Below are 18,046 nucleotides of genomic sequence, written 5' to 3'. Positions count from 1 at the left end.
GACTTTGTCAGCTCCAGCCCCAAACTGTTTTAGCAGCCAAAAGCCCACTACATAAGAGTGAGGATTAAAGAGAGTGAAGGAAAAATGAGAGCTTTTAAAATCTCTTTAATTCTAGTATTAGGCCTGGGAGCGTTCTTCAAACAATGTTATGGGAGTTTCATGATTAGTACACTTGACTGTGTTAGATGAATCAGATGCCAAATGAGCACCCTATGTAGCAAGGCTTGTTAGACTCTAGAAATGGTGTTGATTAATGTAGAAAGTAGAGTGATTGCCATGTAAGTTGAATTCTGATGATACATATCCAGCGTAGTGCTGAAAATAGGTGGTGGTCCAATGTCCAGTTCATCCTTGGAAAATTACCCTAAGTTAAAGAGTTAATGTAACAGAATGTAATCTTAATACTGTTGCCAAGAGAAGACATTTTAGTGCTTACCCATTGCCAAATACTGTGCCAAGTCTTTTTATAAACATCTTCACAGTAACTTTGTAAGGTTGTTATTAGTATTACCTTTCATGTTACAGATGTGGAGACTCAGGGTCACATAGCTACTTAGTGGCATGGGCAAAGTTTGACCTAGATTTCTCTGATTCCAAAACATCTGTTCCCCTGGTGTCAAGTAGAACCATGCTAAATCCAAGCTTTTTTGGTAAATTGCTTTATTGAGATAAAATTTATATATAATGCAATTCACCCATTTAAATCATGCAGTTCAGTGGTTTTCCCACAGACTTGTACGTTCATCACCACAAATAAATTTGGAACATTTTCATCATCCCCAAAAGGAACTCTGCATTCCTTAGCTACTATCCTCCCAATCCTTCATCTCTCCCTACCCCAGCCCTACACAACCAATAATCTACTTTTAGTTTCTATAGGGACTGTTTGGGACATTTTATGTAAATGGAATCATGCAGTATGTGGTATTTTGTGACTGGCTTCTTTCACATAGCATAATGTTTTCAAGGTTCTTGCATGTTGTAGTGTGTTAAGTCTAAATTCTTATAATGCTGCTATTATTTTTTTTGAGAACCTGCAGGAAGCTCTTTAGTCCATCTGCTCAGAATTTTTTTTAGTTTTTTAGCTTCGTGCAGTATTATTTCCTGGTCTGTGTTTATGGATTGTGTAGTTACCACCAGCCATATTATTTGGTTGGGTGTGACAAGAATAGTGGTTAATTCCTGGATTATGCTTTGGGAAAGGAGGGGCGATAATCATGCTTGGCAATAAGAGTATGTAGGATATCCTTGGAATTATATTAAGTTTTCCATGTAGAAGAGGTTTGGCTTTATTTTGTAAAATAAGAACAGCTGTAGTAAACCTCCAAGTTTCCCTGTAAAACAAAATTTAAGTGAGTGAATAGAAAAAACATAAATGTCAGTTCTTATGAAAGAATGATCATTTCGCCAAATGTCTTTAAAAGAGAAGACAATAATGTTAGATGTCATGTGAAAACAAAGTTTTTATGTAAGGTATAGGGAAGTGAAGAGCAAAATAAAATTAATTTTAATTATAGAAAAATGATTAAGGATCAAATTCATAAAATGAGTATATTTCTTTTAAAGTAAGACTCAAGTATTCTAAGAGTATGACAGGAAAGTCAGAAATTATGGGGTGTAGGGGCTAAGGGAAAACTTTCTCTCTGCTCTCCAAAGATTTGCTGAAAGTCACTGACAAAAAGGGAGATTAATAAGTGCATACAAATTTATTTGATCATAGTTTTACATGGTGTGGAATCCTTCAGAATGAAGATCCAGAGATACAGGAGAAACAGTTAATTTGTATGCTTAGCTTCAAGAAAGTATGGGTGGCCATGTAGAAATATGACTGGACAAAACAGGCATGATTTGATGCTAATAGACTGAGTGGGGAAACCCAGCAAGGACTGTCCAGTTAAATTCTTCTTCGTCTCTCTGAGCTTGCATTCCCTCCTGGGTCTGGGTCAGGACCCTGTCTGGAATAGGGGTCTCATGGCCTACCGTCAACAATGTAGGTCACGTAGTTTCTTTATGGCCAGTTTTTACACAGAAAGGTGGTGGGGAGGGTTAGAGTAATATGTTTAGATCTTATTGCTGGCTTTGGGGAAAAGAGTTCTGGTTTCCATGAGATTCTAGTTTCTGTGGCTAGCCTCTAGAAAGACAGAGGGGTCAGAGACGAGAGGGTAAGAAAAGGTCAGAGAGAGCTGCTTCCAAGACCTTCGTTTTGGGGTACCATTCTCTGAGACCTGTAAGGGGAAGAAAAGAAGGTTAAAAATCACTATAAACCACAGAGTTAACCACCGTGTATGTATAATGAGAAAGGAATCATGCTGTACACATTCTTTTGCAACTTGTTTTATCAGCCAGCAGTTTACCAGGGGCACCATGTCATGTTGGTAATCTACCTTTGACATCTAATTGAATGAACAAATGGCTGTACTGTAGTTTATGAATTTCCTATTGTGGGATATTTAAGTTGATATTTAAGTTTATTATTATTATTTTTTAAAATAAATCACACTGTGATAAATGTTTTTGTATCTTTATGTTTGCAAGTGCCTTTATTATTGGGTAGATTTGCATTTCTGGTGAAACACAATTAGGTTTGAAAAGAATTGAGGAAAAAGCATTATTTGTCTGTACTCTCAGTTTATAAATAGGCAAGCAGTTTAGACAGAAGGTGCTTTGTTTTATTTTTAATTTGGACAAAAATATATAAAAAAGGATTTTATTAATGGCCAAGCCAATATACTTTTCCAGTACCTCCTTCACTTCTCTTGAGTGAAAAGAGCCATGAAAAGCTTTCCTTATAGACATCTCCCTCCTCTCCTGGACTCTAGGACCTTCTACTTTCTTGGTTCTCCTACTTTGCTAACATTTCTTCTTGATGCCCTTTGTTTCCTCATCTTTTAAAATATGTTTTCCACAGCATGTGGACTCTTTTTGAAATCAACCATCTTATCCTCTCCTTTCCCCCAACAGTTGCTGTCTGCTTTCTTGAAACTATATCTGTTTTTTCTTCTTCTTCTTTTTTTTTTTTTAACTATTGTTATACTATAGATGTTTTTCTGCAGTATTCTAATGTACTCAGTCAATCTTAATGTAGACTTCTGGGAATAACTTAACCAATATTAATAGCTCACTTACACTTGCGGAGTTTTTACATATAGAATTTTGAACTCTTTATTATTTGCTTAGGGCAGCTTTGGTTTTGCTATACTCTCAAGAGATTTGGGTCCAGAGAGTTAGCATCTTTAATTTGCAGTGAAAAAAATCACTAAAGCCATGGTCTACAAACTCGTGAACATGGGGTATTTGAAGACTTTCTAAGGGATAGGCAGCCATGTTAGCTTTAGTAACTACATTTCCAGATCTTCAATTTCATTATGTACTCTTCCCTGATATTTATCTGCGTTAAACTGTTTCTCCTTTCCCAACTGTCCTTTCATAATTGCCTCCTTTCTATCCTACAAAAAGAAGGCATATCTCTACTTGTAAATCTTTCTTAGTTCTTTGCTCTCTGGTATAAAAATTTCAGGGCATTGAACAAAGAGACAATTCAAAATATTGATTTTTGGGGAAGCATTTTTTATCAAGGCACCGTCTTGTTCTTCTACTGAGACCACACCATTTCCGATTTTTTAAACCTTTTATGTTTGGTGATTACTTACCAATATTTGTAATATTTATGTTTTGATTAATTATATATTAGCAATAATCATAATGATGCAACTCAAAGTTTAAAAATACTCTTAGTCTTATGATCATAAGAAATAAAAATAATTTTAATTTATAAATTTATTTTTGTTATAGAGACATATGAGAGGTGACCGATAGCAGACTCTGAACCATTAAATATATTAGAATACAATTATGAAACATAACTGTAATAGAAATACAATTTCTTTTCCAAAAACATTGTATTATTTTATTTTTTATTTTCTTATTTTTATAGATTTAGGAGGTACAAGTGCAGGATTGTCACATGACAGAAATACACTGTCAAGGAAGAAAATATATACAATTTTGGAGTGTTAGAGACATTTTTTATATAGATTTTATGAAATGGATGATGGTAGATATAAAATTGCTGTGGCATTTTATCTAATTGTATAAACTTAATAGAATGTTATAGCAATTTTATTTTAAAATAGAAGTATTTACCATATGTTAGAAAACAAGTCTTCTGCAGTCTTTATGCTTTTTAAATGCCAATTTACATGATTTTTCAAAGCATTTTTAGAAGTTGCATGAGCAAAAAGTATTTAAAGACTCCTACCTTCAGTTATGCTTCAAACTTGATTTTCTTTTATCATATATGATTTAATTGGCCTAATTTAAATTGGTATAATTGGAAATTAAAAAGACACAAGAGTGTCTGGCACATAATTGCTCTTTAATATTATTTCCTCCAGGAACTCCTTTCTGATCTTTGCTCTCTTCCTTAACCAGGTAATCTCTCCCTCTATATCTAGTATGAAAGTTCTGCAGTTTTGCTTAACACAAGGTTTTGTAATTCATGTTTATGTATCAGTCTCTACTACCTGATACTAAGCTCCTTGAAGATAGAAAGTATGTTTTAGCAACTAACCTCCTCCCCCGAAGTGCCCAGCTTAGTACCTGGTACATAGCAATTGCTAAGTTCACATTTCTTGAACTGAAGAATAAAGAAGATAAATAATTAGTCTTATGAAAATATTAGATAACCTTAAGTTGGTTCAAGTGTCAGGGTTTCTCTTGTCTATCTCTAGTGAAAACTTATTCCTTTGCATATTTTGTAGGAATAATTTCAAAAGTTACCACTTTCAAACAAAGTTGAAAACCATGAAAGGGTTTTGTTTTTTTTTTTTTTTCATTGGGGAGTGGGGGTGTTATTATTTAGTTCCACTGGTATATTAAAAAAATTTTTTCCATCTAGTGTCTTTATCTGAAAAGAAAGGGATTAGAAAATATGATGTCCCTGTTTCTAAAACTAGATAATCTGCATACATGTTCTGACTTTTATCTTCATGCTTCCTTTAAGTGGAAGAGCAGTGTGGAAGGTTAAACTTTGGAATTAATTGTGAATTTGACTTTGTGGCGGCAACACATCAGAATTCCTGATATTGGAACAATTCAAGTAAAATCCAGGACTTATTGCCGTCACATTTCTAATTTCCTACCTGTTTTGAAATTTTAAAGTAAATTCACTAATAAAGTCTAATATCTGGTAACTGAAAGTATGGTTTTATAACTAGCAGCTTCTGTGTCACCTGGCAGCTTGAAACAAGAATCTCAGGCTCTCCTCTAGACCTACTGAGTTAGAATCTGTAGTGCGATGAGATCCTTTCACCACAGGAGATTCAAGTGTACATTAAAGTTAAACAAGCATTAGTCTAATCTGATTGCTCGGCTGTATCCAGTTAATAATCACATAGTCTAGTTCAGTAGTTGGCAAACCGTGGCTGACTCTTCCAATCCAGCCCACTACCTTTTTTTGTAAGTAAAGTTTTATTGGAGCACAACCATGCTCATTTGTTTATGTATTGTCCATGGCTGCTTTCTTGCTACAGTGATAGAACTGAGTAGTTGTAATAGTGACCATGTGGCCCGTGAAACTTAAAATGTTAATTCTCTGGCCCTTGACAGAAAATGTGCTCTGCCCTGTCCTAGCTGGTGATAGGTCAGTTACCACCTTTGAGATGAGTGCTTTTTTTATGCCAAGCACTGTGCTAGATGCTGCATTTGTTTGGCTGGAAAAATCTTGTTTATCCTTGTTTAAACCTTGCTTTGGGGAAACTATTTTTGTTGTGATTCACTAGCTTTCTAGCACTGAAGAACAAAGTAATTCCTAAGAAGTTTTACTAAAATGTTTCCTTTTTCTCTCTTGAACTTGTAGATTATAGGTTTTGTCTTTAGTCTTGATTTTCTTAAGAAGAAACTTGTTTTTTTCTATGAAAAGGGACCACAGGAATGTTTGTTCCTTGCTATTAGGGGGTTGTAATTAGTTGTGTGAGCCACTCAGGCTTAAAAGACTGATCTTCCCTATTGTTTATCCATGAAGAATTCATCAGTTCTGTTATCCCCAGATCTGTAGATACATAGGGTGGGGTGGGAGTATAGAAGAATCATTTTCATTGAACATGTAATCAGGTTATGTTTCAGTGACTCTCAACATTGGTTACTTAGAAATGCATTCATGGAATTCTATCTTTGTAAAGTGGACTAAACTCAGTAGATATTTCTAAAAAGTTTATCTTTGAAGTTTAAAGTGTCCCTCTAACTTGTTCTTAGTGTCTCTGAAGTGACTGCCTAATTCATCAATTGTTTTTGATACACAGCATATTGATTTTTAAATATGAAATGACAGTAAACTATATTTCTCAGTCTCTTTCTACAGTTCACTTATAGCCTCTTTAGCCCTTTTTAACATTTAGATGGCTGATATTTTACTCTTGTTGCTAGTAAATACTCAATTTGCTTTACTTTTAATTTTGTATCTGCTGAACAACTTCCCAGTAGTTTGATTTATTGAGTCTTAAGCTATGTTGATTGAATTTCTGTTACTTTCCTTTATTATCTTGGAGTCTAACCTCTATTAGAAAAGAGGAAGGAGCTGGCCTTTACAAAAAAATTTCCTCTCTTTTTTTTTTAGGGGAATAAAGCCCTAATCATTTTCTTCTCAAGGTATTTTTTGACATATTCTTCCTATGAATTTGCTAGTTCATCCTGGAAGAATGTCCACCAAAAAATAGATAATTCATACAGACAGAATCTAGCAAAACTGAAAAGTGAATGTCCCTATAGGGAGTTCTTTGTGTCATTCTTTCTCTTCCTGCAGAGAAATCAACCGAGTTTGCATTGGAAAATACTGTTTCTTATGGAAGTATCATAGGGACCTGTAACTTCTTACTTGGGGGAATAAAAAAGAAACCTAACATCTCTGGCTGTTGAGTAGTGAGTCTCTCGGGTGGCTTGATAGTCTAGATCAATCGGTTTAATAAATGTCTCTGTTTTTACTTGTGTCACACAAATCTGAACCTCTTCTACTCAGATATTAGAATTGTAAGTATGTACTACAAACTGCCAAATAGTTTTTCAGAAATACAGAATAATTTAAAAAGTTTCTGTTACACCTCTTTTGGAAATGTCATGGTGATGTTAAGGGTTGTTAATATGAGAGTAGCTTTACTACAGCAAGTCCAGATATTTTTGATTCTCTAAAGCATAGTTTGGGATTTAGATATGTTCATCTACATTCTTTGCCATGAACAGGACAAAAGTTGTTCAACTATATTCTAAATCATCAGAATTACTACTAAATTATAATCATTTAGATTATAAGTGAATTTTAAAAAGGTACTTCAATATCTGTTTCTCTTTTTTTCTTTTCCCCCTACAACACTGCCTTGATAATAAACTAGTCTCAGACATTAAAAGGCTGTGGAATTGCTTAAATAAACCTGTGCTAGTCATTTTTTAAAATACTTAACAACCCCTAACCCTATATTACTAGGATAAGAAAGAATGTTATTTTTCTCATTGTTTCTGCTCCATTGATTGTGTCTCTTCAAACTCTGTTTTATCCCGTTATTGTGTTTTGGTAACAGAAGCATCCTGTTTTATGAATTGTGTGCGCTGCATTAGCTTAAGAGGGCTTCACTGCGTGATGATGACTTGAGTCCTTTAATTGCGAAGGCAGTTTCTTTTACCTTCATTATGAAAAGGGCAGATAAGGCAGTTTTCATAGCCTAAAGGTTTTTTTATAAAGCTTTCCCTCTGTTGGAGTAAAGAATCAGGACAAAAGGAGTAGGCTGTTCTCAGGAATTTCTAGAAATAGCTTTTGAAAGTAAAATTAGGAGATAGCTCTCTGTTCCTCTGCATAAGAACAAAGTCATTTTTACAGCACAGGAATTAGAAGGAAAGGCTCTGATTCTTCTGGGGTTCGCTATTTTTTTTTCTATTGGTTATAACAACAATAGCTATATTTTTCAGTGTTTAAAGTAGGTTTATGTACACTGTCTCCATATGGGCTTTACTGGTAACCTTGTGCTGTACATAGAGCAGGTGTTACTAGTATTATTTCCATTTTGCAGCTGGGGAAACAGATTGAGGGAAATTATATACTTCACCATAGTCACATAGCTACCAAATCAGAGACCTTGATTTCTGACTTTAAAATGTGCTCTTCCCAGCATACCATACTGCATAAAGTCTTCTTTAATCTGTACTGTTTAGTGTTGGTAAGATTCTTGTGGAAGAATAACATGGAAAATTAGTAAGATTCTTGTGGAAGAATGACATGGGAAAAATATCATTCTTCCCCAGCAACAAAGTACGCATAACATAAACGCTTAGGATGAAATGACTTCTTCAATATCTTAGAGACAGACTCAGAGCATTCTCAGTCATTTGTACATAAATATTCTTTTTTTTTTTTTTTTTTTTTGAGACGGAGTCTCGCTCTGTTGCCCGGGCTGGAGTGCAGTGGCCGGATCTCAGCTCACTGCAAGCTCTGCCTCCCGGGCTTACGCCATTCTCCTGCCTCAGCCTCCCGAGTAGCTGGGACTACAGGCACCCACCTCGCCCGGCTAGTTTTTTGTATTTTTTAGTAGAGACGGGTTTCACCGTGTTAACCAGGATGGTCTCGATCTCCTGACCTCGTGATCCGCCCGTCTGGGCCTCCCAAAGTGCTGGGATTACAGGCTTGAGCCACCGCACCGGGCAATATTCATATTTTATATGTGGATGATTTCTAGGTATTATCCTGCATGGTTGATTGATTGATTACATGTTTTGCCCCTACTTTTCAATGGTAGATTTAGCATTGTGGGATGGCAGTTTCCTTAGAACTTTTTAAATTCCTAATCTAAAAATCACTGCATACCCATTGATTTGCATTTTTAATAATCAACTAATTTTCACAGAATTAAATTAATATTTAAGTTAAATTTGAATGTGCTTTACAAAGAATGGCAGTAGACAGCTTTTTTTTTTTTAATTTAAAAGGGAAAAATGTCATACCTGGAAGAATGCAAGCATTAAACCATACAAACTATAGTCTAACCAATTTAATTGAGTTATATGGAAAAAATTGTCACAGGAAAAGTTACTTCATCATTATAATTTTATATTTATTTATTAAAACTTTCCCATATATAAGAAATAGTTTAAAATGGTGATATATGGGTAAATAAAATGAATCTATTCCTTTTCCTCATTTTTCTAATGTTAAATATGAATAGTAGTTATTAAACAAATATGTTGTCAAGAAACTAGCAGAAGAGATGAGACTGGAGGAATAGATAGAAGGCAGATCATGAAAAACCTTGAAAGCCATGTTAAGTGTTTTTTCCTTGTCTCTGAATAAGTTGTTTTTTATTTTTATTATTTTCAGTATTTAAAATTTTAAAAATTTAGTTATGGGTACATAATGGTTATATTTATTTATGGTGTGCATGTGATGTTTCGATGTAGTCACACTGTGTAATGATCAAATCAGGATAACTGGGGTATCCATTACCTCAAGCATTATAATTTCTCTGTGTTTGGAACATTTCAATTATACTCTTAGTTATTTTGAAAATACAAAATAAATTATTGTTAACTGTTGTCACTCTCTTGTTCTATCAAATGCTAGCTCTTATTCTCACTGTATTTTTGTACCCATTAATCATTTCCGCTTTATTCCCCAGCTCCTTGCCATCCTTTACAGCCTCTGGTAACCATCATTCTACCCCTATATTCTTTTTTTTCTTTCTTTTTTTTAAATGCTTCCACATATGAGAACATGCAACATTTGTCTTTCTTTTCCTGGCTTGTTTTACTTACTATAATGTCCTCCAGTTCCGTCTATGTTGTTGCAAATGATAGGATTCCATTCTTTTTTATGGTTAAATAATATTCCATTGTGTGTATATACCACATTTTATTTATTCATTCATCTGTTGATGGACACTTAGGTTGCTTCCAAATCTTGGCTGTTGTGAATAGTGTTGCAGTAAACATGGGAATGCAGATACCTCTTTGATGTACTGATTTCCTTTCTTTTGGATATATATTCAGCAGTGGGACTGCTGGATCATATGGCAGTTCTATTTTTATTTTTTTTGAGAAAACTCTATAGTCTTTTCCATAGTGGCTGTACTAATTTTCATTCCTACCAACAGTGTACGAGGGTTCCCCTTTCTCCACATTCTCACCAGCATTCATTATTGCTGAACGTTTGGATAAAAACCATTTTAACTGTGGTGAAATAATATCTCAATGTAGTTTTAATTTGCATTTCTCTCATGATAATGAGCGTTTTTCATATACCTGCTAACCATTCATATGTCTTCTGTTGAGAAATGTCTATTCAGATTTTTTGCCCAGTTTTTGAGTGGAAATAATCTTATTTCTTATTGAGTTGTTTGAGCTCCATATATATTCCATTTATTAATTCCTTGTCAAATTTATAGTTTGCAAATATTTTCTCTTATTCTGTAGATTGTCTCCTCGCTTTGTTGATTGTTTCCTTTGCTGTGTAGAAGCTTTTTAGTTTGATGTGTGATCCTGTTTGTCCATTTTTGCTTTGATTGTCTGTACTTTAGAGGTATTACTCAAGAAATCTTTGTCCCGACTTATGTACTAGAATGTTTCCCCAATGTTTTCTTATAGTACTTTCATCCTTTCAGGTGTTAGATTTAAGTCTTTAATCCATTTTGATTTGATTTTTATGTATGGTGAGAGATAGTGGTCAAGTTTCATTCTTCTGTATATATTTACCCAGTTTTCTCAGCCCCATCTATTGAAGATTGCCCTTTCCCAATGTATGTTCTTGGCACCTTGTCAAAAATGAGTTCACTGCAGATATGTGCATTTATTTCTGCATTCTCTATTCTGTTATATTTGTCTATGTGTATGTTTTTACGCCAATGCCATGCTGTTTTGGTTACTATAGCTCTGTAGTATAGCTTGAAGTCACGTAGTATGATTCCTCCAGTTTTGTTGTTTTTGCTCAGGATGGTTTTGCCTATACTGGGTCTTCATGCTTCTGTATAAATTTTAACATTATGTTTTCTGTTACTGTGAAGAATGTAATTGTTATTTTGATAGGGATTACATTGAATCTATAGATTGTGGACATTTTAACAATATTGATTCTTCCAATTTATGAACATGGAATATCTTTCCATTTGTTTTTTTCTTTTTTTTTGAGACGGAGTCTCGCTCTGTCGCCCGGGCTGGAGTGCAGTGGCCGGATCTCAGCTCACTGCAAGCTCCGCCTCCCGGGTTTACGCCATTCTCCTGCCTCAGCCTCCCGAGTAGCTGGGACTACAGACGCCCGCCACCTCGCCCGGCTAGCTTTTTTGTATTTTTTAGTAGAGACGGGGTTTCACCGTGTTAGCCAGGATGGTCTCGATCTCCTGACCTCGTGATCCGCCCGTCTTGGCCTCCCAAAGTGCTGGGATTACAGGCTTGAGCCACTGTGCCCGGCCCATTTGTTTTTTTCTATGTGTCCTCTTCATTTTCCTTCATCAATGTTTTTTAGTTTTCATTGTAGGGATCTCTCATTTCTTTGGTTAAGTTTATTCCTATGTATTTTATTTTATGTGTAGATATTGTAAATGGAATTCCTTTCTTGGTTTCTTTTTCAGATTGTTCACTGTTGGCATATAGAAATGCTACTGATTTTTGAATGTCAATTTTGTATTCTGCAACTTTCCTGAGTTTAATGGTCCTAATTTTGTTTTGGTAGAGTCTCTAGGTTTTTCTAAATATGAGATCATATCATTTGGAAACACAAATAATTCTACTTATTTTTTTCCATTTGGGATGCCCTTTCTTTCTTTTGCTTGATTGCTCTAGCTGGGATTTTCCGTACTATGTTGAATAATGGTGAATGTGGGTATTCTTGTCTTGTTCCATATCTTAATGGAAAAGCTTTCAGTTTTCCTCATTCAGTATGCTGCTAGCTGTTGATCTGTCTGATATGGTTTTTATTGCGTTGAGGTATGTTCTTTCTATACCCAGTTTTTTTTTTTTTTTTTGAGAGTTTTTTTTTTTTTTAATCATGAAGGGATGTTGAATTTTATTGAATTCTTTTTTAGCATCAGTTGAAATGATCATATGGTCTTTGTCCTTCATTCTGATATAACATATTTCATTGATTGATTTGCATATGTTGAACCATCCTTGCATCCCTGGGATGAATCCTACTTGATCATGAGGAATGATCTTTTTAATGTATTGTTGAATTTTTGGTGTCGTGGCATTTTATTGAGGTTTTGCATCTATGTTTGTCAGAGATATTGGCCTGTAGTTTTCTTTTTATAGTGTGTCTTTGTCTGCTTTTGGCATCAGGGTGATAATGGCTTCATAGAATGGGTCTGGAAGTACTCCCTCCTCTTCTATTTTTTGGAATAATTTGAGTAGGATTGATATTAGTTCTTCTTTAAATATTTGGTAGAAATCAGCAATGAAGCCATCAGATTATGGGCTTTTATTGATGGGAAACTGTTATGACTGCAGTCTCACTACTTTTTATTGGTTGATTAAGGCTTTGGATTTCTTTTTGATTCAATCTTGGTAGGCCATATGTGTCTACAAATTTATCTGTTTCTTCTGGGTTTTCCAATTTGTTGTCTATAGTTGCTCATAGTCTTCTCTAATGATCCTTTGAATTTTTGTGATATTGTACTTTGTGAATGTTTTTTGTAATGTCCCCTTTTTCATCTCTGATTTTATTTATTTGAATGTTCTCTCTTTTTTTCTTAATTAGTCTGGCTAAAGGTTTGTTGATTTTACTCATCTTTTCAAGAAGCCAACTTTTCATTTCATTGATCTTTTTATTGTCTTTCAGTCTTCATTTACTTCTGCTCTCATCTTTGTTTCTTTTGTTCTACTAATTTTGGGTTTGATTTGCTATTTTCTAGTTCTTTAAGATGTATTGTTCGGTGGTTTGTTTGAAGTTTTTCTACTTTATTGATGTAAGCACTTTATTGGTATCAGCTTTCCTCTTAATACTGCTTTTGCTGTATCCCATATGTTTTAGTATGTTTGTGTTCTTCATTTGTTTCAAGGAATTTTTCACTTTCCTTTTTAATTTTTTCATTGGTCTTTCAGGAGCATGTTGTTGAATTTCCATATGTTCGTATAGTTTCCAAAGTTATTCCTGTTATTGATTTCTAGTTTTATTCCATTGTGGTCAGGAAAGCTACTTGATATGATTTCCATTTTTATAAATTCTTTTAGACTTGTTTCGTGGTCTATCATATGGTCTATCCTTGAGAGTATTTCATTTGCTCCTCAGCACTCTTAAGATCTTATTGGATGGTCTTTTTGTCTTAATTTTGAAAATATTGGCCGGGCACGGCCTGTAATCCCAGCGCTTTGGGAGGCCGACACCGGTAGATCTCCTGAGATCAGGAGTTCGAGACCAGTCTGACTAACATGGTGAAACCCCATCTCTACTAAATCCCAAAAAAAACATTAGCTGGGCGTGGTGGCACATGCCTGTAATCCCAGCTACTTGGGAGGCTGAGGCAGGAGAATTGCTTGAACCCAGGAGGCAGAGGTTACAGTGAGCCGAGACTGCACCATTGCACTCCAGCCGGGCAACAAGAGTGAATCTCCATCTCAAAGAAAAAAAAAAAAAAAAAAAGAAGGAAAGAAAATGTTATTCTCAGTTGTTCTCAGTTGTTCCTTTTCAGGTAGCCTGTGTTTTTTCAAACCTTTAGCTTTGAGGACTGTTGTTTTGTCTTTGGTGTTTAATGATCATATTGTAATGTATTAATATATAAGCTTATTTGTATTACAAGTTAAGTTAGATAATTAATATATTTTATTAATTTTGGAAATTCTTAGCCATTACTTTTTTGACTAGTGTTTTTTTTCTATTCTTTAAAAAAATTTATTTTGAAATTACTTTAAACTTATGGAAAGTTTAAAGGATGTATACATAGAATGGAGTATTATTTGGCAATAAAAAGAAGTGAGCACTAACACATACTACAACATGGATGAACCTTGGAAAAGGTACGCTAACTGATAGAAGCCAGACACCGAAGAGCACATATTATATTATTCTATTTATAGGAAATGCCCAGAATAGGCAAATTTATATATAGAGAAAGTAGATTTGTGGTTGCCTATATTTGAGGAGCTTAGGGGGCAATCAAGAGTGATGAATGATTGTGGTTTTTTTGGGAGGAGGTGATAAAAATGTTTCAAACTTGAATGTGATGGTTGTGTGGCTTTGTAAGTATACCAAAAACCAGTGAATTGTACACTTTACATGAGGAATTGTATCGTATTTGAATTATATATCAAAAGAGCTGTTGTTAAAAGAGAAAATAGATAATTATTTCATGTTTTTTTCACCCTTCTTCCCCTAATATTAACATCTTGCTCATGTAACTATAATACAGTTATTAAAACTAAGAAATTAATATTGGTGCAGTGCTGTTAACTGAATTATGGACATGTGTGTTTAAGATGTCCTTTTTCTGTTCCAGGATCCCATGTTGCATTTAGGTGTCACATTTCTTTATTAGCCCGTTTTCATACTGCTGATAAAAACATACCCAAGACTGGGCAATTTACAAAAGACAGAGGTTTAATTGGACTTACAGTTCCACGTGGCTGGGGAAGCCTCACAATCATGGCCTTTTCTTCTGCCCTAGGAGACTTTAATTGTTTGAGAATAGTGCAGAGCTCTCTTACTAGTTCCTCAGTCTCTTGGCCTTTGTCCCTATTCTGCACTGTTTTCTTTGTTTTTGTTGTTTGTGAGACAGAGTCTCGCTCTGTAGCCCAGACTGGAGTGCAGTGGCATGATCTCGGCCCACTGATACCTCCGCCTCCTGGGTTCAAGCGATTTTTGTGCCCCAGCCTCCCCAGTAGCTGGGGCATGTGCCTCCACACCTGGCTAATTTTTATATTTTTAGTAGAGAGGGGGTTTCACCATGTTGGCCAGGCTGGTCACAAATTCCTGACCTCAAGTGATCCACCCGCCTTGGCCCGCCAAAGTGCTGGGATTACAGGCATGAGCCACCACGCCAGGCCCAAATGAATCTGTTAAGAATAGCTTTTAAACTGTTTTGTGTTTCTTAACTTGAAATCTCTATAGCCTACCTTTTCTTTTAGATTTGGTTCCAATTGCTCTGATACTCTAGATATTTTGTGATCTACCAGCCTTTCCCCACCAATACTCATGCTTTTGTACTTGCAACATGTTGTTTTGTGTTTGACTTGTGCTTTCCATTTTCTTGTGGCATGGCTGTGTGATTTCTATTCATTCTTTCTTCAAGTCTCTTCCCAAGCCTTATCGTCTCTTGATACCCTTCCTGATGACTCCCGCCCACTGACTTATCTTTCCTGCATAGATTCCTCTTGAAATTATTTTCTGTTGAAATAGTTTAAAATCAGATCATGTACCTTTTTGTTTCCAATAATTTAGAATTGTGTATCTTTTTCTTCCTTTACAATAAGGTGTCAAGTTTTTGAAGGATTAGATCATCTTTATATTTTATTGTTTCTCTGAGTACTGTGTACCACTCTGGGTATGCAACTGTGCTGAATTGATAGCTTTTAGAGAATTGGTTTGGGTTTTATTTCAAATGCTGATGATTTATAATATCAGAGTTACTTCTTTGTGTAAATGTGCCTACTGTCATGCCTGGTCTACAGTACTGCCCTTAGGAAAGGTTAGTTGAACCCAAATCATGTAGGGGATCCCAAATCAAAGAGTATTTATTATTCTACTGTTTCACGGGAAGTATAAAGTAACAGCAAATGCACTGAATCCAAGTTTTCTCAGAAATACTCTGTCTGCTGTCTTTTTTTTGAACCTCTTCTTAATCTGTCTCCTTAAGTATATATTACTCATTTATCTTTGACATTTTTAAATTTACTACCTTATGTAGTTTTTCTAAGTAATTTATACTTATAGATAGAGAATAATTGTATGTGTTAATTACAGCTTAAAAGAAGAGATTGGAATATTTTAGAAAGATCAATTCTTGTCAAAGCCTATCTAATTGATCTGTGTTTACATTCTTCCTATCTGAGTCTTAAAATTTTCATAAAACATCTATCAGTGAAAACATCATCAGTGTTAGCTGGAATTGAACTTAAGAAGACATTTGACTATCCCTAAAACCAGATATTGAAATGGATCAAGAACACCTGGCTTAAGAAAATTGGGTCAAGTTAGAAATGATATAACATTTTTGCTGGGCTTTAGATTTATTTTATCATTAATGACCTCTTAAAAAACCGGAATTGACTTTTAAAACGTCTTAAATTATTATATTAAATACTGCAGTTATTCTCCTGCCTCTTAAAAGCTTGTAAGGTGATTTGAGAATGTTTGATTTATATATGTTAACACTCCAATTTTCTGAGTGGTGATATTGTTTCAACAGGGCTGAAAAACTCTAAAAAATGTGGATACCTGGCTTTAGAAATGTGCTAGCATTATCTTACCCACTTTGTTTCAGGGACTGGTTCTTAAACAATGTATAAAGCTAGATAATCTGGAGTTAATTTTGTGTGTGTCGGTGAGAGTGACAGCTTATGTGCTTAGAAAAGAGTTATTTACTTGGTTAACTAAAAGCAAAGTAGTAAAAAAGCAATTGTGTGAGGCAGGCACAACGTCAACAGTTTACATTGGTTTAAGTAATTTCATTTGAGGTGTGGTACCTTATTAAATCCTGTCTTCTAGGCATAGTCTTATTTTTTTCCTAAGTTTCCTTATAATAAAATATAGTACTCTTACTTAATGGCTTTATATATGTTGGGGTCTTGTTCGGTGTTGACCTTTTTTATTTGCTTCACAGGTTGTTTGCATTCGCTCTACTTGGAATGCTCTCTCTCCAAAGTTGAGTTGTGACACAAGACCTCTCATTCTGAAGACACTGAGTGAACTATTTTCTCTGGTTCCTTCCTTAACAGTCAATACAATTGAATATGAGGTATGCATTTGGAGCTCAACACATTGCCTGCTTCTTCATTGGAAAGATGTGTGTTATCATAACTTTTGAAATAAATATTCCTAATCTTTTGTTGTTGTTCTGAGACCATGTTGATCTGTTTATGGACTCTTAGGGGTAGAAGGATAGCTCCTCATCAATCTTGTGTCTAAAACTTATTTACATAAAGGATACCACCTTTTAATTATGAGCGTATTGTCAAGATTTTAAAGTCATTGTCGTAAAACTAGTGTTTCCAAAATAATAGAATTCATAAAGCCAACAATTTAAAATCATTTTTTTAGTGTTTTAAATTCTAAAAAATAAGCCACAAAGACATGAATAAAGGCAGGACAGACTCTCCAAACTTTGTGAATTACTCAGTGTTTGTCATTGTAATGAGTTGAAATACTTGGTGGAAGATTCTTTGTAATAAGATTCATATATTACTGCTTAATATTTTCTTCATTATCTCTTCTTTGAGTGAAATGCATCAGAGGGTAGTGAATTATATTTATGCCTCTACATTTGGAAGCCATGTTTTTTTTCATGCTCACCATTTTTCCTTTTCCCTCAAAGAGCAGCAGTTGATTTTCACTTGCAGTGCAGTCTTGTTGAACTTCTCATTTGATTTAGTCCTTCACAGACTTTGATAAACTGCCATTCCAGCCATCAGATTCCAATAATAGTCCCTTATATATTTTAGATCATCTGATTAAGACAGGCTTAGAAGATACTTCAGCTCATTCTAAATGCTGCACAATAAATAAAATCAAATTTATCCTTACTGGGCTATACAATACCTATCACAGTACGTGGTGCATAATCTGTATGTAGTAAGTAGTTGTTGAATGAATGAATCAATACAGGATATTTTAGTTTATTCTTACATGTAGCCTTTTTTTTTAGGGTCTTAAAAAAAGAATCAATCTGTGACTCTGAGTATATAGTTCACCAACATTCTTTCTTATGGCTGCAGTTCACAGGCACATGCTCTTATATTGTCAGAGAGTCTACAGGGCTACTGATAATGAGCTAAGACTAAAAGCCAATGTAAGGCCATATTGGGTATATTTACTTTCTTTTTTAAGGGGCTAAAATCATATACCTTTGTGTTGCTTGTACCTTGAGTTAGT

General features: G+C 34.7%; 1 protein-coding gene across 1 annotated transcript in view; it reads left to right on the top strand.

Moving 5' to 3' along the window:
• The window catches only part of FOCAD (focadhesin), a 331,523-nt gene that overhangs the window by 171,928 nt on the left and 141,549 nt on the right, over positions 1–18,046 (top strand). The window contains exon 16 of the mRNA XM_011930353.1: positions 16,779–16,913. Coding sequence (XP_011785743.1) covers positions 16,779–16,913 — 135 coding nt within the window. The remainder of the gene's footprint in view (positions 1–16,778; positions 16,914–18,046) is intronic.

Source organism: Colobus angolensis, unplaced genomic scaffold (assembly GCF_000951035.1).
Source record: "Colobus angolensis palliatus isolate OR3802 unplaced genomic scaffold, Cang.pa_1.0 Scaffold86, whole genome shotgun sequence".
NCBI lineage: Eukaryota > Metazoa > Chordata > Mammalia > Primates > Cercopithecidae > Colobus > Colobus angolensis.
This window is presented reverse-complemented; position numbering and strand designations above follow the sequence as displayed.